Genomic DNA, 22,974 nt, shown 5'->3' with positions numbered 1-22,974 from the left:
CTGGGCAACACGGACTTTCAACTCCCTCCAAAGATTTTCTATGAGGTTGAGATCTGGAGACAGGCTAGGCCACTCCAGGACCTTGAAATGCTTCTTACGAAGCCACTCCTTCGTTGCCCGGGCGGTGTGTTTGGGATCATTGTCATGCTGAAAGACCCAGCCACGTTTCATCTTCAATGCCCTTGCTGATGGAAGGAGGTTTTTCTTTGTCCTCCAAACACGATGAGTTGAGTTTTTACCAAAAAGTTATATTTGGTTTCATCTGACCACATGACATTCTCCCAATCTTCTTCTGGATCATCCAAATGCTCTCTAGCAAACATCAGACGGGCCTGGACATGTACTGGCTTAAGCAGGGGGACACGTCTGGCACTGCAGGATTTGAGTCCCTGGCGGCGTAGTGTGTTACTGATGGTAGGCTTTATTACTTTGGTCCCAGCTCTCTGCAGGTCATTCACTAGGTGTGGTTCTGGGATTTTTGCTCACCGTTCTTGTGATCATTTTGACCCCACAGGGGTGAGATCTTGCGTGGAGCCCCAGATCGAGGGAGATTATCAGTGGTCTTGTATGTCTTCCATTTCCTAATAATTGCTCCCACGGTTGATTTCTTCAAACCAATCTGCTTACCTATTGCAGATTCAGTCTTCCCTGCCTGGTGCAGGTCTACAATTTTGTTTCTGGTGTCCTTTGACAGCTCTTTGGTCTTGGCCATAGTGGAGTTTGGAGTGTGACTGTTTGAGGTTGTGGACAGGTGTCTTTTATACTGATAACAAGTTCAAACAGGTGGCATTAATACAGGTAACGAGTGGAAGACAGAGGAGCCTCTTAAAGAAGAAGTTACAGGTCTGTGAGAGCCAGAAATCTTGCTTGTTTGTAGGTGACCAAATACTTATTCTCCACCATCATTTGCAAATAAATTCATTAAAAATCCTTGCACAATTGGTGGCTGACTAAATACTTTTTTAACCCACTGTATTTTATACAATTATAAATACAGCATCAAAATGTGGAAAATCTGACTTCCCCCTTGCTGATTATTGTCCGCAGCTGGCTCTGATCATAGTGTACTGAGACAGACGGGGAGAGTGAGCTCAAACCCTCAACCTTCTGGGCCGTTAGCCCTGTGTGGCATCGAATGTGCCATAAAACCATGCTGAAGTGGTAGTTAATAGCCAAGTTCATAAAACACAGGGTTGCTAAAGTTATTTATAGTGGGAATAATGATGACCTTTTATGAGGGGGTGTACAAATGTTTGACGTCCCTACCCAGATAGCACTGACCGTTCATTAATAGCATACAGTGAGGGGGAAAAAGTATTTGATACCCTGCTGATTTTGTACATTTGCCCACTGACAAAGAAATGATCAGTCTATAATTTTAATGGTAGGTTAATTTGAACAGTGAGACAGAATAACAAAAAAAAAGAGAAAAACGCATGTCAAAAATGTTATAAATTTATTTGCATTTTAATTAGAGCTCTCCAAGGATGTCAGGGACAAGATTGTAGACCTACACACAGCTGGAATGGGCTACAAGACCATCGCCAAGCAGTTTAGTGAGGTGACAACAGTTTGTGTGATTATTCGCAAATGGAAGAAACACAAAACGGTCAATCTCCCTCGGCCTGGGGCTCCATGCAAGATCTCACCTCGTGGAGTTGCAATGATCATGAGAACGGTGAGGAATCAGCCCAGAACTACACGGGATGATCTTGTCAATGATCTCAAGGCAGCTGGGACCATAGTCACCAAGAAAACAATTGGTAACACACTACGCTGTGAAGGACTGAAATCCTGCAGCACCCGCAAGGTCCCCCTGCTCAAGAAAGCACATATACATGCCCATCAGAAGTGTGCCAATGAACAGCTGAATGATTCAGAGGACAACTGGGTGAAAGTGTTGTGGTCAGATGACACCAAAATGGAGCTCTTTGGCATCAACTCAACTCGCCGTGTTTGGAGGAGGAATGCTGCCTATGACCCACAAGAACACCATCCCCACCGTCAAACAATGGAGGTAGAAACATTATGCTTTGGGGGTGTTTTTCTGCTAAGGGGACAGCACAGCTTCACCGCATCAAAGGGACGATGGACGGGGCCATGTACCGTCAAATTGTGGGTGAGAACCTCCTTCCCTCAGCCAGGGCATTGAAAATGGGTCGTGGATGAATATTCCAGCATGACAATAACCCAAAACACACAGCCAAGGCAGCAAAGGAGTAGCTCAAGAAGAAGTACATTAAGGTCCTGGAGTGCCCTAGCCAGTCTCCAGACCTTAATCCCATAGAAAAGCTGAAAGTTTGAGTTGCCAAACGTCAGCCTCGAAACCTTAATGACTTGGAGAAGATCTGCAAAGAAGAGTGGGACAAAATCCCCCCTGAGATGTGTGCAAACCTGGTGGCCAACTACAAGAAACACCTGACCTGATTGCCAACAAGGGTTTTGCCACCAAGTACTAAGTCATGTTTTGCAGAGGGGTCAAATACTTATTTCCCTCATTAAAATGCAAAACAATTTATAACATTGTTGACATGCTTTTTTCTGGAATTTTGTCTCTCACTGTTCAAATAAACCAACCATCAAAATTATAGACTGATCATTTCTTTGTCAGTGGGCAAACGTACAAAATCAGCAGGGGATCAAATACTTTTTTCCCCTCACTGTAGTAGCTAGCTATCCAGCATGTGATTCAAACAGAACTAAATAGTGCGTCCCTTGTTATGCTTAATAAAGCGTAGAATTATGGCACTCATCCACAGTGATCCTATGTTCATCCATGCTCCTGGCCTACACTTCACTCCCAAACCTTTAATCAAATCAATCCGAGCTACCAATTATATAAACCAAATCTCATTTAAAAATAAAAATACAGCAACACAAATGTAGTATAAAAACAAATAACACCCTCTGCATGTCTCAGCTACAACCCAGTTAGGAAGCAGAAAAAGCATATCCAGAAAAATAAAAAGCTTGAGGCATTATGTCCCATTATTATTATTATTATGTTATACCTGCTGATAAAAATCCCAATGTCAACATGTTTTTGAAAGCCTAAGAAAATACAGTACAACATTGTATTCAAAGTTTATATATAAAAAATATATAATTGAACAAAAACACTTCATCTACTCACAATAAAGATACAGCATACAAGGCAATCAACTATAAAATACAATGCAAGCATTCACAACACAATTTCAAAAAAATGTGATACACAATTCAGGTCACTGACTGAATTCAACCTATCATCAATTTGTCCTGGTATTTTAAGCATTCAATAATTTTTGCCCTGCTGGGTGATAGCTGTCAAAAGACAGCTGAGAATGGGTCTGAGGCATGTCTCTACCAGAAACTGCATTCCACCAAAAAGAGGTGATCACTGGTGGATGCATCCATTTCAAACATGGTGCTGGGGGAAATCAATACCCCAGGCCTTTCCACATTATCCTCTCAACCACCAAGGACATTTAGGCCATTTCAAGGTCAACTGATGTATCCATTTTCATCATCTAGGGAGTTACTTGGAAGGAGTCCTAAAACATAAAGAAAAAAAAGACACAGAATGAACTCAAAATGTGTTTGCTAAGTGTCCAATGGTGCTTTACTACAATGCCTTTGAACACAGACTAATAGTTTCCTTCAAATATGCCTAGACTGGATAATGAACTTACTGCTTGAGACGAAGAGGCCTTGCTGACTTTAGGAGGCTGTGCGCTTGAGTCGGAATCCAGCTCAGGGAAGTCTAGCTCAATATCCATGACATCATCCAAGTCAACCTCATATCTAAATGACACATGAAACAAATACTAACTGCATTACAAACATGACTTGGTTTGAGTAAGATGTCTGACACAAAGGGGTTGTCTTTCATGAAGAATATACAGTGCATTTGGAAAGCATTTCAGACCCCTTGACTTTTCCACTTTAAGGTACAGCCTTAATCTAAAATGTATTAAAATAGCATTTTTTCCTCCCTCAATCTACACACACACACCCCATAATGACAAAGCAAAAACAGTTTAGATGTAAAATGTAAAAACTGTAAACTCACATAAGTAGTCAGACCGCTTACTCAGTACTTTATTGAACCTTTGGCAGCGATTACAGCCTCAAGTCTTCCTGGGTATGACGCTAAAAGCGTGGCACACCTTTAATTTGGGGAATTCCTCCCATTCCTCTCCGCAGATGCTCTCAAGCTCTATCATGTTGGATGAGGAGAGTTGCTGAACAGCAATTTACAGGTCCCTCCAGAGATGTTCGATCAAGGTTCAAGTCCGGGCCACTCAATGACATTCAGAGACTTGTCATGAAGCCACTGTGCTTAGTGTGCTTCCCTGCCACTGAAAAACATCCTCACAGCATGCTGCTGCCAACACCATTCCATTCCTTCAATAGGGATGGTGCAAGGTTTACGCCAGAAGTGAAGCTTGGCATTAAGGCCAAATAGTTAAATCTTGGTTTCATCAGACCAGAGAATCTTGTTTCCCATGTCTGAGTCTTTAGGTGCCTTTTGGCAAACTCCAACCGGCCGTCATGTGCCTTTTACTGAGGAGTGGCTTCCGTCTGGTCACTCTAACATAAAGGCCTGATTGGTGGAGTGCTGCAGAGATGGTTGTCCTTCTGGAAGGTTCTCCCATCTCCACATAGGAACTCTAGAGCTCGGTCAGAATGACCATCGGGTTCTTGGTCATCTCCATGATTGCTTAGTTTGGCCGGACAGCCAGCTCTTGGAGGTTCCAAACTTATTCCATTTAAGAATGATGGAGACCACTGTGTTCCCTGACACAATCCTGTCTCAGAGCTCCACTAACAATACCTTCAACCTCATGGCTTGGTTTTTGCTCTGACATGCATTGTCAACTGTGGGACCTTATATAGCCAGGTGTGTGCCTTTCCAATTAATGTCCAATCACAATAAATTCACCACAGCTGGACTCCAATCAAGTTGTAGAAATCAATGGAAAAAGGATGCACCTGAGCTCAATTTCGAGTCCCATGAACTTGAAGCAAATGCTCTGTATACTTATATAAGGTAGTTTTATAAAGTAAATAAGGTAGTTTTATTATTTTTAATAAATGAGCAAAAATGTATAAAAAAAACCTGTTTTTGCTTTGTCATTATGGGGTATTGTGTGTAGATTGAGAGGGGGGGTGAAAAAATAAGGCTGTAATGAAACAAAATGGGGGTCTGAATACTTCCCTTAGGCACTCTACCGTGAGACTAGAGAGATACATTTTTGACACACTTCCAAATCCAATTTCAGGAGAACTTGTGCTTGTAATTTATGCACAATAGTTGGGGCACAATTCTATTAGAATAGAACATTGTTTCTGTTAAACCATCATCTCAGGTTGCAAGTACAGTATGTCAACATTTAGAGATGGTTTTAAATTCCAGGATATTTGAGGGGGTTACATGGCCTGCAGCTCACTGCCCTCCTGGGCTGGGGGGGTCCCACGCGTGAATCTTCACCTTCCACAATTTAATCTGCTGGTCCCATGAGCGCCGGCTGTATTTCTTAAACTTGTTAGGAGTTTTAGGATGAACTCCTGGCTGCCTCAAGTGCCTAACAAAACAATGGACAACAAATTGTTTAATACTAACTTCTGACCTAATAGGGTGGTATGTATCCTAACAAGAATTTAATCTAAGCATTCACTGTATTTGACTCACTTGGGTACTTCCTTTATATATCTGTCGTAGGCGAGTGTGTTCTTCCCATATGTGATCTGTTTCTGCCTCCTCATCAGGACTTCCTCATCCTCCTCCATGACCTCACCAGGGACTGGAGAGTCTCTGGAATCTGAGCTGAAGAGACAGGATACAGATGAATGAAATGCAATGATGGATGTAGCCTGAGTGTAGAGGTCTGCGTGGGCCTGATTTCTTCATCCCGCATCTTTCCATACCACATTCTGCCCCCTTTCTGTCTGACTCCCACCCGCTATGGCAAGAATTGTTCCCAAACCCAACTGCAGTCCCACAATGTTATTTTAGGCATATGTAACGGAGCTCATTTTGCCAGCAACGGTCCCAGCAATTGTGCATCTCATAGGCAATATCAAGTGCTCAAAAACAACTTGATATGTTTAATTATCAGAGATTCACACATCTGTACTACTGGGCTATATTCAGCAAATAAACTAGATTAAGTACATTTCCTTGGAAAGATAACTGCCCCTGTACTTCTCTGTGACTGCATAGGCTATTAAATTGAGGCCACGTGCACACCTGATCTCACAGATATGGCTACTGAACTTGAAGCAACAAGAAAGATGACCACGACACTTGCTACGTTGTGCAGAAAGCCTACCTTTTAGGAAGATGATTAGCAGACAAGAGACAAATAGTAATCAATACTTATTGAAAATGAAAAGGTGCAAATCTCACTCACCATAGTAGCCCAACCTATTCAGGCATTGTGCCTTTTAAACTATGTTTAAATGTTTTGATTGCACCTTGTCTTACGTTGGTTGAGTGCCGTCCACTTCTTTGCATTATCAATATTTATTTAGACACAAGTAAACTACAGTAGTCATATTTAACTTAACTGCCACATGATTATCTGCCCATGTAGGCAGCCTACTCTATTTCAATGAGACCACACATAGGCACACTTGAACTCTCATGCCCAACGATGAGGTAGGTTACTGCAGTTGAAGCAGCAAATAATGAATAATCCCAAAAAATAAGTGTTTTTAATACAATAGGTAGGCTAACACATACAGGCAGAAAAAGGACCGTTTCCAAATTATCTGAGACAAAAATATTTCCATCCCAAAGTCATGTGTCTGACAGCCTGTTGCTGTGGCATAAAAACGCAGCTCGTGCCGCACTGATCTGTCGGGACCCGCGGGAATGCAGCCCTCTAGCGGAGTGACAGCCTGTGCCATCAAGCCAGAGTTGGCAAGAGGACAAACAGATCTGGGACCAGGCTAGCATGCTAAATTCAGAGTAGAAGACATCATTATTCAAACAAACCTCCCTGAAGAATTCTTCCGTTCCCTTGGACCAAACTCTGTTGCCAGTGTCCTCCTCCTGTAACTAAAAGAAACAATAGCATAACACAATTGAAAGATTTTAGTCATATGCATGTACAACGGGGAAATCTGCAGGGACTGCTGACCGTTGCATGTCACAACAGACGCTTGAGCACATTTCGTCAGTCTCCACTTCACGCTCCCAGTCCATGCATCTGGGAACTGGACCTTCACTTTCAGGAGTGGTACAACTGAAAGAAGAATGACATGCATCATTAATTATGAGTATTATTATAATTATGTACACATTTGAGTATACAGTTCATTCGTAAAGTATTCAGACCCAGTCACTTTTCCCACATTTTGTTATGTTAAAGCCCTATTATAAAATGCCCCCCCCCTCAATATTCCAAAATGACAAAGCGAAAAAGTACATTTTTTGCAAATGTATTAACAATAAAAAAACAGAAAAACCTTATTTACATAAGTATTTAGACCCTTTGCTATGAGACTTGAAATTAAGCTCAGGTGCATCCTGTTTCTATTAACAATCCTTGAGATGTGCCTACCAAAAAAATTCTGCAGAATTGAAGGTCCCCAAGAACACAGTGGCCTCCATCATTCTTAAATGGGAGAAGCTTGAAACCACCAAGACTCTTTCTAGAGCTGCCCACCCGGCCAAACTGAGATATCAAGGGAGAAGGGCCTTGGTCAGAGAGGTACCAAGAACCCGATGGTCACTAACAGAGTGCCAGAGATAAGAGAACGTTCCAGAAGGGCAACATCTCTGCAGCACTCCACCAAATCAGGCCTTTATGGTTGGAGTGGCCAGACGGAAGCCACTCCACAGTAAAAGGCACAACAGCCTGCTTGGAGTTTGTCAAAAGGCACCTAAAGACTCTCAGGCCATGAGAAACAAGATTATCAGGTCTGATGAAACAAAGATTGAACTCTTTGGCTGAATGCTAAGCATCACATCTGAATGAAAACAGGCACCACTCATCACCTGGCCAATACCACCTGGCCAATACCATCCCTACTGTGAAGCATGGTGGTGAAAGCATCATGTTGTTGGAAAGTTTTTCAGTGGCAGAGCCTGGGAGACTAGTCAGGATCGAGGGAAGATGAACAGAGCAAAGTACAGAGAGATGAAAACCTGTACCAAGACCTCAGACTGGTTCACCTTCCAACAGGACAACGACCCTAAGTACACAGCCAAGACAATACAGCAGTGGCTTCGGGACAAGACTCTTGAATGTCTTTGAGTGGCCCAGCCAGAGCCCAACCTGATCAAATATCTCTGGAGACCTGAAAATCGCTGTGCAGCGACGCTCCCCATCCAACCTGACAGAGCTTGAGGGGAACTGCAGACAAGACTGGGAGAAACTCCCCAAATACAGGTGTAACAAGCTTGAAGCATCATACCCCAGAAGACTCGAGGCTGTAAACGCTGCCAAAAGGAGCGTCAACAACAGTACTGAGAAAAGGGTGTGTATACTTACGTAAATGTTATGTTTATTTTTAAAACATTTGCTAAAATTTGTAAAAACCTGTTTTTGCATTGTCAGTATGGGGCATTGTGTGTAGATTGATGAGGTGAAAAAAATATTGAATCAATTTTAGAATAAGGCTTTGAACATAAAAGTGAAGGGGTCTGAATACTTTTACAAATGCACTGTGGTGTGTAATATCTATACACACACACACACACACACACACACACACACACAGTGGATTGCGAAAGTATTCACCCCCCTTGGCATTTTTCCTATTTTGTTGCCTTTTACAACCTGGAATTAAAATTAAAATGATTTCTGGGGGGTTTGAATAATTTGATTTACACAACATGCCTACCACTTTCAAGACGCAAAATATTTTATTGTGAAACAAGAAATAAGACAAAAAAACAGAACTTGACCGTGCATAACTATTGACCCTCCCCAAAGTGAATTATTTGAAGAGCCACCTTTTGCAGCAATTACAGCTGCAAATATTATGGGGTATGTCTCTATAGGCTTGAAACATCTAGCCACTGGGATTTTTGCCCATTCTTCAAGGCAAAACTGCTCCAGCTCTTTCAGGTTGGATGGGTTCCACTTGTGTACAGCAATCTGTAAGTCATACCACAGATTCTCAATTGGATTGAGGTCTGGGCTTTGACTAGGCCATTCCAAGACATGTAAATGTTTGCCCTTAAACCACTCGTGTGTTGCTTTAGCAGTATGCTTAGGGTCATTGTCCTGCTGGAAGGTGAACCTCCATCCCAGTCTCAAATCTCTGGAAGACCGAAACAGGTTTCCCTCAAGAATTTCCCCGTATTTAGCACCATCCACCATCTAAATTCAGTTTCCCAGTCCCTGCCAATGAAACACATCCCCACAGCATGATGCTACCACCACCATGCTTCACTGTGGGGATGGTGTTCTTGGGGTGATGTGAGGTGTTGGGTTTGCGCCAGACATATAATTTTCCTTGATGGCTAAAAAGCTACATTTTAGTCTCATCTGACCAGAGTACCTTCTTCCATGTTTGTGAAGTCTCCCAGACGCCTTTTGGCGAACACCAAACGAGTTTGCTGATTTGTTTCTTAAACAATTACTTTTTTTCTGGCCACTCTTCCGTAAAGCCCAACTCTGTGGAGTGTATGGCTTAAAGTGGTCTTATGGACAGATGCTCCAATCTCCACTGTGGAGCTTTGCAGCTCCCTCAGGGTTGTCTTTGGTCTCTTTGTTGCCTCCCTGATTAATGCCCTCATTGCGTGGTCCGTGAGTGGCCCTCTCTTGGCAGGTTTGTTGTGGTGCCATATTATTTCCATTTTTTATTAATAGATTTAAAAATGGTGCTTTGTGGGATGTTAAAATGTTTAAAACCCAACCCTGATCTGTACTTCTCCACAACTTTGTCCCTGACCTGTTTGGAGAGCTACTTGGTCTTCATAGTGCCGCTTGCTTGGTGGTGTTGCAGACTCTGGGGCCTTTCAGAACAGGTATACACACACACGACAGATCATGAGACACATAAATAAAGTCCACCTGTGTGCAATCTAACAAATTATGTGACTTCTGAAGGTAATTGATTGCACCAGTTCTTATTTAGGGGCTTTCATAGCAAAGGCGGTGAATACATATGAACACACCCCTTTTAGGTTTTACTTGTTATTTTTTTAACAAGTAATTTTTTTTCATTTCACTTCACCAATTTGGACTATTTTGTGTATGTCCATTACATGAAATCCAAATAAAAATACATTTAAATTACAGGTTCTAATGCAACAAAATAGGAAAACGCCAAGGGGGTGAATACTTTTGCAAGGCACTGTATGCTGCATCACAACCGGCCATGATTGGGAGTCCCATAGGGCGGCACACAATTAGCCCAGCGTCGTCCGTGTTTGGCCGGTGTAGGCCGTAATTGTAAATAAGAATTTGTTCTTAACTGACTTGCCTAGTTATATAAAAGGTTAAATAAAAAAATATATATATATGACACACTTTTTTATATAACATTGAGTGTTGATTGAATATATCTGGTAGTTTTTAACCATGGAGTTGAAGGAATGATGGCAAGTCTGCTTGTTTGCTTAGCAAGATGGCTAGTGGGCAGGCACATTTAAAAAGGATACTTCCGATTTTGGCAATGAGGCCCTTAAACCTACTTCCCCAGAGACAGATTAACTTGTAGATACCATTTTTGTCTGTCCAGTATGAAGGAAGTTAGAGGTAGTTTTACGAGGCAATGCTAACTTCCTTCCTACTGGACAGTCATAAAAATGGTATCCACATTGTCGGACTAAGGGAAGTAGATAAAAGACCTCTGCCAAAATCCCGAAGTATCCCTTTAAAAAGATAAATCATTCAGCACCGGCTTCTTGATCAATGACGCCTGACAGCAATGTGGACATGGCAGAGAGCTCGTAGTGAGGATATAATTTTGTTTTAAAGTACATTTCCTACAATTCTACACATTTTGCCAAGGGGCATAGAGAAAAATGTTGCAGTTTTAAAGGCCCAGTGCAGTAAAAAAAAAAACACATGTCTTTCCTGCGTTTTTATATACAGTGCATTCAGAAAACATTCAGAACCCCAATTTTTTTCCACATTGTTGTTACATATTTACTTTTCATTGATTAAATCGATTTTCCCCTCAATCTGCACACAATATCCCACAATGACAAAGAAAAAAGGGACATTTTTGCAAATGTATGAAAAATAAAACCGAAAATATCACATTTACATAAGGATTCACATCCTTTACTCAGTACTTTGTTGAAGCACCTTTGGCCAAGATTACAGCCTCGAGTCTTCTTGGGTATGACGTTACAAGCTTGGCACACCTGTATTTGGGGAGTTTCTCCCATTATTCTCTGCTGTTCCTCTCAAACTCTGTCAGGTCGGATGGGGAGCGTCGCGGCACAGCTAATTTCAGGTCTTTCCAGAGATGTCGATTTGGTTCTAGTCACGGGCCACTCAAGGACATTCAGAGACTTGTCCCGAAGCCACTCCTGCATTGTCTAGACTGTGTGCTTAGGGTTGTTGTCCTGTTGGAAGGTGAACCTTCACCCCAGTCTAAGATCCTGAGTGCTCTGAAGCAGGTTTTCATCGAGGATCTCTGCACTTGGCTCCGTTCATCTTTGCCTCAATCCTGACTAGTCTCTGTCAGAGTGACCATCGGGTTCTTGGTCACCTCCCTGACCAAGGTCTTTCTTCCCAATTTCTCAGATTGGCTGGGCAGCCAGCCCTAGGGATAGTCTTGGTGGTTCCATACTTCTTCCATTTAAGAATGATGGGAGGCCACTGTGTTCTTGGGGGACCTTCAATGCTGCAGAATCTTTTTGGTACCTTTACTGTGCCTCGACAAAATCCCGTCTCGGAGCTCTACGGGCAATTCCTTCGACCTCATGGCTTGGTTTTTGCTCTGACATGCACGGTCAACTGTGGGACCTCATAGACAGGTGTGTGCATTTCCAAATCATGTACAATCAATTGAATTTACCACAGGTGGACTCCAATCAAGTTGTAGAAACATCAAGGATGATCAATGGAAACAGGGTGCACCTGAGCTCAGTTGAGTCTCATGGGAAAGGGTCTGAATACTTATGAAAAAATAAAAAGTTATTTTATATTTTACTTTAAACATTTGCAAAAATGTCTAAAAACCTTTCACTTTGTCATTATGGGGTATTGTGTGTAGATTGCTGAGGATTTCATTTAATCCATTTTAGAATGAGGCTGTAACGTTAAAAAAAAAAAAGTGGAAAGGGTCAAGGAGTCTGAATACTTTCTGAAGGAACTATATCTATGCGCGTGCAGACACTGAGGTGTGAATAAATACTGTGTAATTGTGAACATAATGCCATTTTAGTGTAAGAGCTGTTTGAAAAGACCACCTGCAATTTGGCCTTCCATGGTGATATACAGTGCCTTGCGAAAGTATTCGGCCCCCTTGAACTTTGCGACCTTTTGCCACATTTCAGGCTTCAAACAAAGATATAAAACTGTATTTTTTTGTGAAGAATCAACAACAAGTGGGACACAATCATGAAGTGGAACGACATTTATTGGATATTTCAAACTTTTTTAACAAACCAAAAACTGAAAAATTGGGCGTGCAAAATTATTCAGCCCCTTTACTTTCAGTGCAGCAAACTCTCTCCAGAAGTTCAGTGAGGATCTCTGAATGATCCAATGTTGACCTAAATGACTAATGATGATAAATACAATCCACCTGTGTGTAATCAAGTCTTCGTATAAATGCACCTGCAATGTGATAGTCTCAGAGGTCCGTTAAAAGCGCAGAGAGCATCATGAAGAACTAGGAACACACCAGGCAGGTCCGAGATACTGTTGTGAAGAAGTTTAAAGCCGGATTTGGATACAAAAAGATTTTCCAAGCTTTAAACATCCCAAGGAGCACTGTGCAAGCGATAATATTGAAATGGTAGGAGTATCAGACCACTGAAAATCTACCAAGACCTCACCGTCCCTCTAAACTTTCAGCTCATACAAGGAGAAGACTGATCAGAGATGCAGCCAAGAGGCCCATGATCACTCTGGATGAACTGCAGAGATCTACAGCTGAGGTGGGAGACTCTGTCCATAGGACAACAATCAGTCGTATATTGCACAAATCTGGCCTTTATGGAAGAGTGGCAAGAAGAAAGCCATTTCTTAAAGATATCCATAAAAAGTGTCGTTTAAAGTTTGCCACAAGCCACCTGGGAGACACACCAAACATGTGGAAGAAGGTGCTCTGGTCAGATGAAACCAAAATTGAACTTTTTGGCAACAATGCAATGGCGTAAAAGCAACACAGCTCATCACCTTGAACACACCATCCCCACTGTCAAACATGGTGGTGGCAGCATCATGGTTTGGGCCTGCTTTTCTTCAGCAGGGACAGGGAAGATGGTTAAAATTGATGGGAAGATGGATGGAGCCAAATACAGGACCATTCTGGAAGAAAACCTGATGGAGTCTGCAAAAGACCTGAGACTGGGACGGAGATTTGTCTTCCAACAAGACAATGATCCCAAAACATAAAGCAAAATCTACAATGGAATGGTTCAAAAATAAACATATCCAGGTGTTAGAATGGCCAAGTCAAAGTCCAGACCTGAATCCAATCGAGAATCTGTGGAAAGAACTGAAAACTGCTGTTCACAAATGCTCTCCATCCAACCTCACTGAGCTCGAGCTGTTTTGCAAGGAGGAATGGGAAAAAATGTCAGTCTCTCGATGTGCAAAACTGATAGAGACATACCCCAAGCGACTTACAGCTGTAATCGTAGCAAAAGGTGGCGCTACAAAGTATTAACTTAAGGGGGCTGAATAATTTTGCACGCCCAATTTTTCAGTTTTTGATTTGTTAAAAAAGTTTGAAACATCCAATAAATGTCGTTCCACTTCATGATTGTGTCCCACTTGTTGTTGATTCTTAACAAAAAAAATACAGTTTTATATCTTTATGTTTGAAGCCTGAAATGTGGCAAAAGGTCGCAAAGTTCAAGGGGGCCGAATACTTTCGCAAGGCACTGTAGATGTTTGGGGGTCCACACAACAGAAAATGAGAGGAAAAGAGAGGAACTCTGCCTAGAAGGCCAGCATCCCGGAGTCGCCTCTTTACTGTTGACGTTGAGACTGGTGTTTTGCGGGTATTATTTAATGAAGCTGCCAGTTGAGCACTTGTGAGGCGTCCGTTTCTCAAACTAGACACTAATGTACTTGTCCTCTTCCTCAGTTGTGCACTGTGGCCTCCCACTCCTCATTCTATTCTGGTTAGAGCCAGTTTGCGTATTGCTTCTTTAATCAGATCAATAGTTTTCAGCTGTGGTAACATAATTGCAAAATAGTTTTCTAATGATCAATTAGCCTTTTAAAAATGATAAACTTGGATTAGCTAACACAACGTGCCATTGGAACAAAGGAGTGATGGTTGCTGATAATGGGCCTCTGTACGCCTATGTAGATATTCAATTTTTTTAATGTTTTTTTATCTGCCGTTTCCAGATACAATAGTCATTCACAACATTAACAATGTGTACACTGTATTTCTGATAACTTTGATGTTATTTTAACGGACAATTTTCATTTCCTTTTCTTTCAAGAACAAGGACATTTATAAGTGACCCCAAACTTTTCAACAGTAGTGTAGTTAGAGTCTACCAAAGGGCTAGGATGGGGTATGCAAAATTGGTCAACTTTGAGCACCTCTATCTCCTGAACATTTTGGCATTTACGTCCAAAAAGTCACTTTCTGAGAACTGCCAAGGGCAAACATGTTCAGAAGGTTTATTTATGGAATGACCCCTTACCTAACAGGTCTGATATCAGTGCGTCTGTGGTTGACATTACTCTTCTTCAGATCACTGGTGGAGTCCATGTCCTCATTTGATCTCATACTGCCATCAGCTACACGTTTCCAGTAGTTATACCGCTTCAAAGGGCCCCTATTCCTAGAAACAATGAAACACAGATCAACAAGACTGAAAGATCATGCCATTGTCAAGTACATCATTTCTAAAGCAATTCACATTAAACAGCTGCACATTCATTATGTTCCCCATTTTTGACCTTTATTTAACTACGCAAGTCAGTTAATGACAAATTCTTATTTTCAATGACATCCTAACTTGCCAGCAGCATACCACTGCTGGCTTGCTTTTGAAGCTAAGCAAGGTTGGTCCTGGTCAGTCCCTGGATGGGAGACCAGATGCTGCTGGAAGTGGTGTTGAAGGGCCAGTAGGAGGCACTCTCTGCACTTTCCTCTGGTCTAAAAATATCCCAATGCCCCAGGGCAGTGATTGGCACTGCCCTGTGTAGGGTGCTGTCTTTTGGATGGGAAGTTAAACGGGTGTCCTGACTCTCTGAGGTCATTAAATATCCCATGGCACTTATCGTAAGAGTAGGGGTGTCCTGGCTAAATTCCCAATCTGGCCCTCAAACCATCACGGTCACCTAATAATCCCCAGTTTACAATTGGCTCATTCATCCCTCTCCTCTCCCCTGTAACTATTCCCCAGGTCGTTGCTGCAAATGAGAACGTGTTCTCAGTCAATTTACCTGGTAAAATAACGGATAAATACATTTTTAAAAACGGCCTTGTTCAGGGGCAGAACGACAGATTTTTACCTTTTCAACTCGGGGATTCGATCTTACAACCCTTCGGTTAATAGTCCAATGCCCTAAACACTAAGCTACCAGACGCCCTTTGCTGTAATTGATTCTTATAAATCACTAGACTCAACAGTGGAGACACTAGTAGCTATGTCAAGTTACACTACAAAAATTCGCAGCCTCTTTAACATGTTAACTTGTTGTGATGCTTCACACAATGTTTACTACAATATGTGCTTCGGAGCCGCATAGTATGAGCGCGGATTGGTACGCAACCTAGCTTAATATAGCAAGCTAACTTTAGTAGCTAGTTATCTAGCAATTGTTGCATTCAAACGACACGTACATTTGAAGGGAAAACAGTTATCAAGTTGGCAAGCTAGCTAGCTGCATAAACAATGCAATGGTTTGCAAATGCCTTTCTATTCAGCTACCGAGCCATGCTAAGTTAGCTAGCTGATTAGCTAGCCAGCAGTAATGTTAGTTAACTAACCTTAACACCTGTTCAAAATATTGGTAAGATGTCTAACATGCACGACGTAGCCAATACCATTGTCGTATAAACATGCACAACAGTAACGTTAATGCAATAAATGCTAATCAATTTCTTACGCAACATTAGATGGAAAACTTAACTAGCAAAGAACATTTAGCTAGCCAGCACCAGTGTTCTTGATTTCGCGTGAGTAAGGAGAAGACTGGTGCGAGAGAAATCTAACTGCCCCAATGTATTTTAAATAACTTTTTATATATAAAGTACCCTTACAAATCATGACAACTCACCTATTTTCATCTCCGTTATAGTCAGCGTCAGTTCGTCTAGACTTGTGACGAAAAGACATTTGCTACTGCCTCTTCTTCTTCTTCTTCTTCTTCTTCGATGGGGTTTAACGGCGATTGGCATCCAATGTTAACGGTGCATTTCCGACACCAGCTGGGCGGGGTATTAAATAAGAACTTTTTAAAAAAACATTCTGGGAAAGGGGTAAAATTATATCATACAAAATCAAACACGTAAGCTTAAAACCATTAAAAAATAAAATAAAACAGTCACACTTCTTCAATCACAGTCCACTCCAAAATGCATCCCTACACAGGCTCATGGGCCTGTGAGGGGCTACATTAACAGACAGAATATCTTGCACCACCTTGGCTGTAAAATCACTAAGACCCCCAAAACGTTCAGTGGCATTCACAATGATTCCAATTTTCTTAGACTTCTTCCCCACTTGTGCTGTACAGTTTATGACCATTGCAATAAATAATACAAAGTCCACTTTTTCAACATGTAGCATTTCACTATCCCTCATTTGATGAAAAACCTTCACTGGTCTTGGTGGCTCTACAACTATTGCTTTTTCACCGGCACTCGTTCCTTCCAATTTTCTCACTGCCTCCAGATAGGAAACACGCTGGACACTGCTTTAACCTCATTATCCTTCACCCTAGTATGGCACTTCAAGAATTCTGGCGCATGTTCACCTCCACAGTTGCAGCATTTCCCTTCATCTGGCATACGATATCCTTCCCTTCTGTACATACTTGACACATGACCAAATCTTTTACATTCATGACACTGAAGGGGCTTGAGCACAAAAGCTCTTACAGGGTATCTCATGAATCCTAACGTCATATGAGAAGGGAGAGACTCTTTATCAAAGAACAGTAGCATGGATGAAGAAAACATATTGTCTCCGTCCAGCATATAAGTCAGTCGACGTGCACCAACCACTTCAGTTATATTCTCTGCCTTTATTTATTGCGCCACCCCAGAAATAACCCCCTTGATAGGCGCCCTGCCACGAAAACCCATTTAGGAAACATTCCACTCCGATATCTTTTTGAGCACATGCTTCTTCTGCTCCGCAGACACACAAAATAATCAAAATAAGACCACTTTTTGTGACTCTCACTGTCTCCACACTTTCTTCAATCTGGAGACGTTAAACGGATTTCCCAAGTGGCATTCATCCAAACCCTGACTCTGACCAAAAACGAGTCTAGTGGTTTCCTATTTTCCAACATAGCTTAACTTCTTTTGTTTCCCTTTTTCTTCGCCACTGTAACCCACTCATTCTCATGTTAGCTTCACTTGACTCACTAGCAGTTTCAAACAAAACCTCAATGAAAGTCTCCCCTCTCTCATCTAACGGGTAGAGAGCTCAAAAACAAATATACTGTAACGACCCTGGGTTTACAAGTGCGGAAATTGACCCTGCCGTACGAGCATGCTTTTGCGGCACAGTCGATAGCGCGCCGGACCTCAGGCTCGAAGGTCGAGGGTTCGAGACCTGCTCCCTGCTGTTTCATTACAATACATTTTATTCTATAGTCATAGCTAAATGCAGGACTAGCTAGTAACATTAGCTGATACTACTTCTTCTTCTTTGAGATTGGGTTGGTGGATCGCATCCAACTTTTAATTTGAAAACACCGCCACCTACTGTACTGGAGTGTGAGGCCAGTCATGGCCTACCTACATTACATTTAAATAAAATCAAATGTTATTGGTCACATACACATATTATTCCAGGTGTTGCGAAATGCTTGTGTTCCTAGCGCCAACAGTGCCGTAGTATCTAACAAGTCACAACAATACACATAAATCTAAAAGTAAAAGAATTGACTTCAGAAATATATAAATATTAGATTGAGCAATGTCGTAGTGGTATTGGGCCGTCAGCCTTGCGAGGGTTAACACTCTTAAATGTCTTACTCACGTCGGCCACAGAGAAGGGGAGCCCACAGTCCTTGGTAGTGGGCAGTGTCGGTGGCACAGTGTTGTCCTCATAGCCGGCAAAGAAGGTGTTTAGTTTGTCCAAAAGCAAGACGTCATTGTCCGTGACGTGGCTGATTTTTCCTTTGTAGTCCGTGATTTTTTGTAGACCCTGCAACATACGTCTCGAGCCTTTGAATTGCGACTCCACTTTGTTTCGGTACTGATGTTTTGCTTGTTTGATTGCCTAAAGGAGGGAATAACTACACTGTTTCTATTCGGCCATATTCCCAGTCACCTTTTCATGGTTAAACGCGGTGGTTTGCGCTTTCAGTTTTGCACGAATGCTGCAATCTATCTACAGTTTCTGGTTTAGGTAGGTTTTAATAGTCACAGTGGGTACAACATCTCCTATACACTTCCTGATGCACTCAGTCCCGTATCCGTGTATTTGTCGTTTTTATTCTCAGAGGCTTCCCAGAACATATAAATCATGCCTCAAAACAATCTTGAAGCATGGATTCCCGATTGGTTAGACCAGCGTTGAATAGGCCTTAGCACAGGTACTTCCTGTTTGAGTTTCTGCATATAGGAAGGGAGGAGCAACATGGAGTTGTGATCAGGGAGGGTGGGGGAGGGCCTTGTAGGCATTTCGAAAAGTTGAGTAGCAGTGGTCCAATGTTTTTTTCAGCGTGAGTACTACAGTCAATGTATTGATAGAACTTTGGTTTTCCTCTAATTTTATTTGTTAAAATTCCCATCTAAAATAAATGTGGCCTCAGGATGTGGTTTCCAGTTTGCATAAAGTCCAGTGTAGTTCTTTGAGGGCCGTCATGGTATCGGCTTGAGGGGGAATATACACGGATGTGACTATAACCAAAGAGAATTCTCTTGGGAGGTAATACGGTCGGCATTTGATTGTGAGGTATTCCAGGTCAGGTGAGCAAAGGACTTGAGTTTCTGTATGTTATCACAATCACACCATGAGTAGTTAATAATGAAACATACTATACACCCACATTTTTTTCTTCCCGGAGAGTTATTACTTTATTCCTGTTTGCGCAATGTACTGATAACCCAGCTGGCTGTATGGACGGGACAGTAAAATCCCGATAGAGCCATGTTTCCATTAAACAGAGTATGTTATAATCCCTGATGTCTCTCTGGAAGGAGATCCTCGCCCTGAGCTAATCTACTTTATTATCCAGAGACGGAACATTAGCGAGTAATATACTCGGAAGCGGTGGATGGTGTGCATACCTCCTGAGTCGGACTCAAAGTCCACTCCAAATACCTCTTCTCCTCCGGTGGTGTTTTGGAGCAGCCTCTGGAAAACAATAAATTGCCCTGGGGTGTATGAACAAAGGATCCAATTCGGGAAAGTCGTATTCCTGGTCGTAATCCTGGTAAGTTACCATCGGTCTGATATCCAAAAGTTCTTTCCGGCTGTATGTAATAACACAAAAACATATCTGGGCTAATAATGTTAGAAATTTCACACCAAAAAACAAAATACTACAAAGTTGCTTAGGAGCTAGAAGCAGCGCTACCATATCTGTCGGCGTCATCTTCTTTTGTTCTTCTGTGGGTTTTATGGCAGACTACAACCCAAAAAGGAGTATTACCGCCACCAACTGGACGGGGTTTTAAAAAACTATGTAAAAATAAAATCCATACATGAAAAACTAACTTAATCCACTCAAAATAAAAAATAAAAAACACATTGACAAAACCCCAAAACTCCCACTTCTTCCTTCAAATCTCCATATATACGGCTTGTGACAATACTCCATGCAACTCCTCCGCCGAGAAGTCTTTCAGTCCCAGGAACTGTTCCATAGCTTCCACAATAATATATATTTTCTGCTGTTCTGCTGTTGAACGGCAACCCCTGCAGCCCATTCAGTGTAGGCCTATGGACTTTTCAGGTGCATCGTTCAAACCCTCAACACCTTTAACAGACGCTGAATATGAAATGCTCTGGACAGCCCTGACTTTGGCCACCTCATTCTCTTTTACCCTTGTTGAGCATTCCAGACATTCATACCACAATTGCAACATTCCAAAGATATTCCCACTACTATTGCAACATGTCACACTTTCAAAACACATGATATGATCTTTTACACAACTTGAACATCTCGGCTTCTCCCTTCTGCAAACACTTGAAACATGTCAAAAATCTTTATAATGATCACACTGCACTGGTCTTGGAATAACTCCTCAGACTCTGTAGTTTATATATCCCAACTGCAGTTGAGTAGAGTGACGCTATATCAGAAAAACTAAATAACAGATAGACTCTTCACTTTTTCTTCATTCACCACACGATTCATCTGACTTCAAACTTCTCTAATCGGGTGAGAAGCAATAACACATTCATTCTGATTCCCAGAAGAACAATGTAAACAAGCCTGCCTCTTGTCATCCTCACAGCTTTCACTTTACCCAGCACTCTCTCTACCAGTTTGGATATATCAAATGGATTCTTCAAAATTGATAATCCAATCAGCTGCTCCTCATTAACAAAACATACTCCTACAAAATTATGTGGGACATTCATATTTGCTCCGTTTCTATTATTTTGGAAAATATTCAAATTCTCCTTGATTCCCCTGCCTGTAACAGAGACGCTGAGAGTCAAGAAGCAGGTGAAACGTTTAATAAAACAACAAACATGGTCCGAGACAACTTAACAGTAGCATCTACGCATAAACACAGGAACAATACTGACTGGGGAAGAACCTAAGGGAGTGCCAGATATAGGGGAGGTAATAACTGAGGTAATAGAGTCCAGGTGTGATGACATGCAGGTGCACGTAATGATTGATGCCAGGTGTGCGTAATGATGGACCCCAGGACCGGTGGTTAGTATACAGGTGACGTCCAACGCCGGTGGGGAGGAGCAGGAGTAGACGCGACACCGCCATTATATTCACGCTCCACCTCAGCGTCCGCTTCTACCATATTTTCCGACATTTGACGTCAAAATCTGATCTTCCACCTTGTTTCATGCTCTATTTAAATGATCTTCATTAGTCCTGTTCCTCTTATTAGTTAATTCACTTCAGCAGAGATCTTTTGATTTTGAAAAGCCCAGGAATGATGTTTCTCTGATGTCAGTCAACAACATAGAGATCCTATTAAATTACTCAAAGTTACATAATGGGGCCAAAATGGAAACCATCTTAGTCAGGGAGAAATCCAAAACCTCGTAGAGGCATATGTGATGCATTTCCTGCTTTTACTTATGCAGAAAATAAATGAAAGGCATGTGATGTATCCGAAATTGTATAGTGTACCTAAAATATTGTCATTTAGTTATAAATATGTTTTATATGGGTTTTATACACATTGTCTGTATAAATAGCCTCTAAAATGTATGTAAACAGACCATTAATGTCTCAGATTTTGTTTTCTTGGAATGCTGTGAGTGCTATTATATGACACAATATCAGTACTTTTTTAATTTTCAACTTGTCTAAGTCCTATGTTTACCTGATTTGATTGACTGCATTGTTTTAATGGAATGTTGGCATATTGACAGTTAACAAAAACATTTACGAAATCATTCCCCTAAAACTGGCTGGCTAGCTAGGTAACAGATACATTCTTCACATTCATTGATTCACGCAAAATCTTATCACAGCACTGGCAAACCATGGTTGACATTTGTATTTTGTATTTGTATTTATTTTGGATCCCCATTAGCTGCTTCCAAGGCAGTAGCTACTCTTCCTGGGCTCAAGCAGAGTTAAGACAGTTTATAATATTTTTTATACATTCACAGATTTCACAACAGACTGTGTGCACTCAGGCCCCTACTCTACCACTACCACATATCTACAGTACAAAGTCCTATGTGTATATGTGTGTATAGTGCGTATGTTATTGTGTGTGTGTATGCATATATCTGTGACTATGTTTGTGTTGCTTCACAGTCCCCGCTGTTTCATAAGGTGTATTTTTATCTGGGTTTTTTTATCTAATTTTACTGCTTGCATTATTTGCTTGATGTGGAATAGAGTTCCATGTAGTCATGGCTCTATGTAGTACTGTGCTCCTCCCATAGTCTGTTCTGAACTTGGGGACTGTGAAGAGACCTCTTGTGGCATGTCTTGCGGGGTAAGCATGGGTGTCTAAGCTGTGAGCCAGTTTTTCCAACAGACAGCTCGGTGCATTCAACATGTCAGCACCTCTCATAAATACAAGTATTGATGAAGTCAATCTCTCCTCCACTTTGAACCAGGAGAGATTGACATGCATATAATTAATATAATATCATATGAATATCATAATATATAATTAATATTCATATATCTGTGTACATCCAAGGGCCAGCCGTGCTGCCCTGTTCTGAACCAACTGCAATTTTCCCTTTTTGCGGCACCTGACCACACGTCTGAACAGTAGTCCAAGTGCGACAAAAATAGGGCCTGTAGGACCTGCCTTGTTGATAGTGCTGGCAGAGCAGCGCATTATTATGGACAGACTTCTCCCCATCTTAACTACTATTATATCAATATGTTTTGACATGACAGTTTAGAATGCAGGGTTACTGCAAGCAGTTTACTCACCTGAACTTGCTCAATTTACACATGATTTATTACAAGATTTAGTTGAGGTTTAGGGTTTAGTAAATGATTTGTCCCAAATCCAATGCTT

General features: G+C 41.6%; 1 protein-coding gene across 1 annotated transcript; it reads right to left on the bottom strand.

The window, feature by feature from the left end:
• Positions 1-3,072: 3,072 nt before the first annotated feature.
• On the bottom strand, positions 3,073-21,118 carry LOC110488532 (histone RNA hairpin-binding protein). Its single transcript, XM_036942659.2, is given in 9 exon segments — positions 3,073-3,533; positions 3,672-3,783; positions 5,417-5,451; positions 5,453-5,567; positions 5,675-5,809; positions 6,983-7,045; positions 7,128-7,232; positions 14,792-14,932; positions 16,377-21,118. Coding segments are annotated over 9 exon segments (789 nt in total). The 5' UTR covers positions 16,436-21,118; the 3' UTR covers positions 3,073-3,509.
• Positions 21,119-22,974: the final 1,856 nt, after the last annotated feature.

This window comes from Oncorhynchus mykiss, chromosome 14, assembly GCF_057628025.1.
Source record: "Oncorhynchus mykiss isolate SJ-2025 chromosome 14, ASM5762802v1, whole genome shotgun sequence".
Taxonomy (NCBI): domain Eukaryota; kingdom Metazoa; phylum Chordata; class Actinopteri; order Salmoniformes; family Salmonidae; genus Oncorhynchus; species Oncorhynchus mykiss.
Note: the sequence above shows the minus strand (reverse complement) of the source record. Positions and strands in the feature narration are given on the sequence as shown.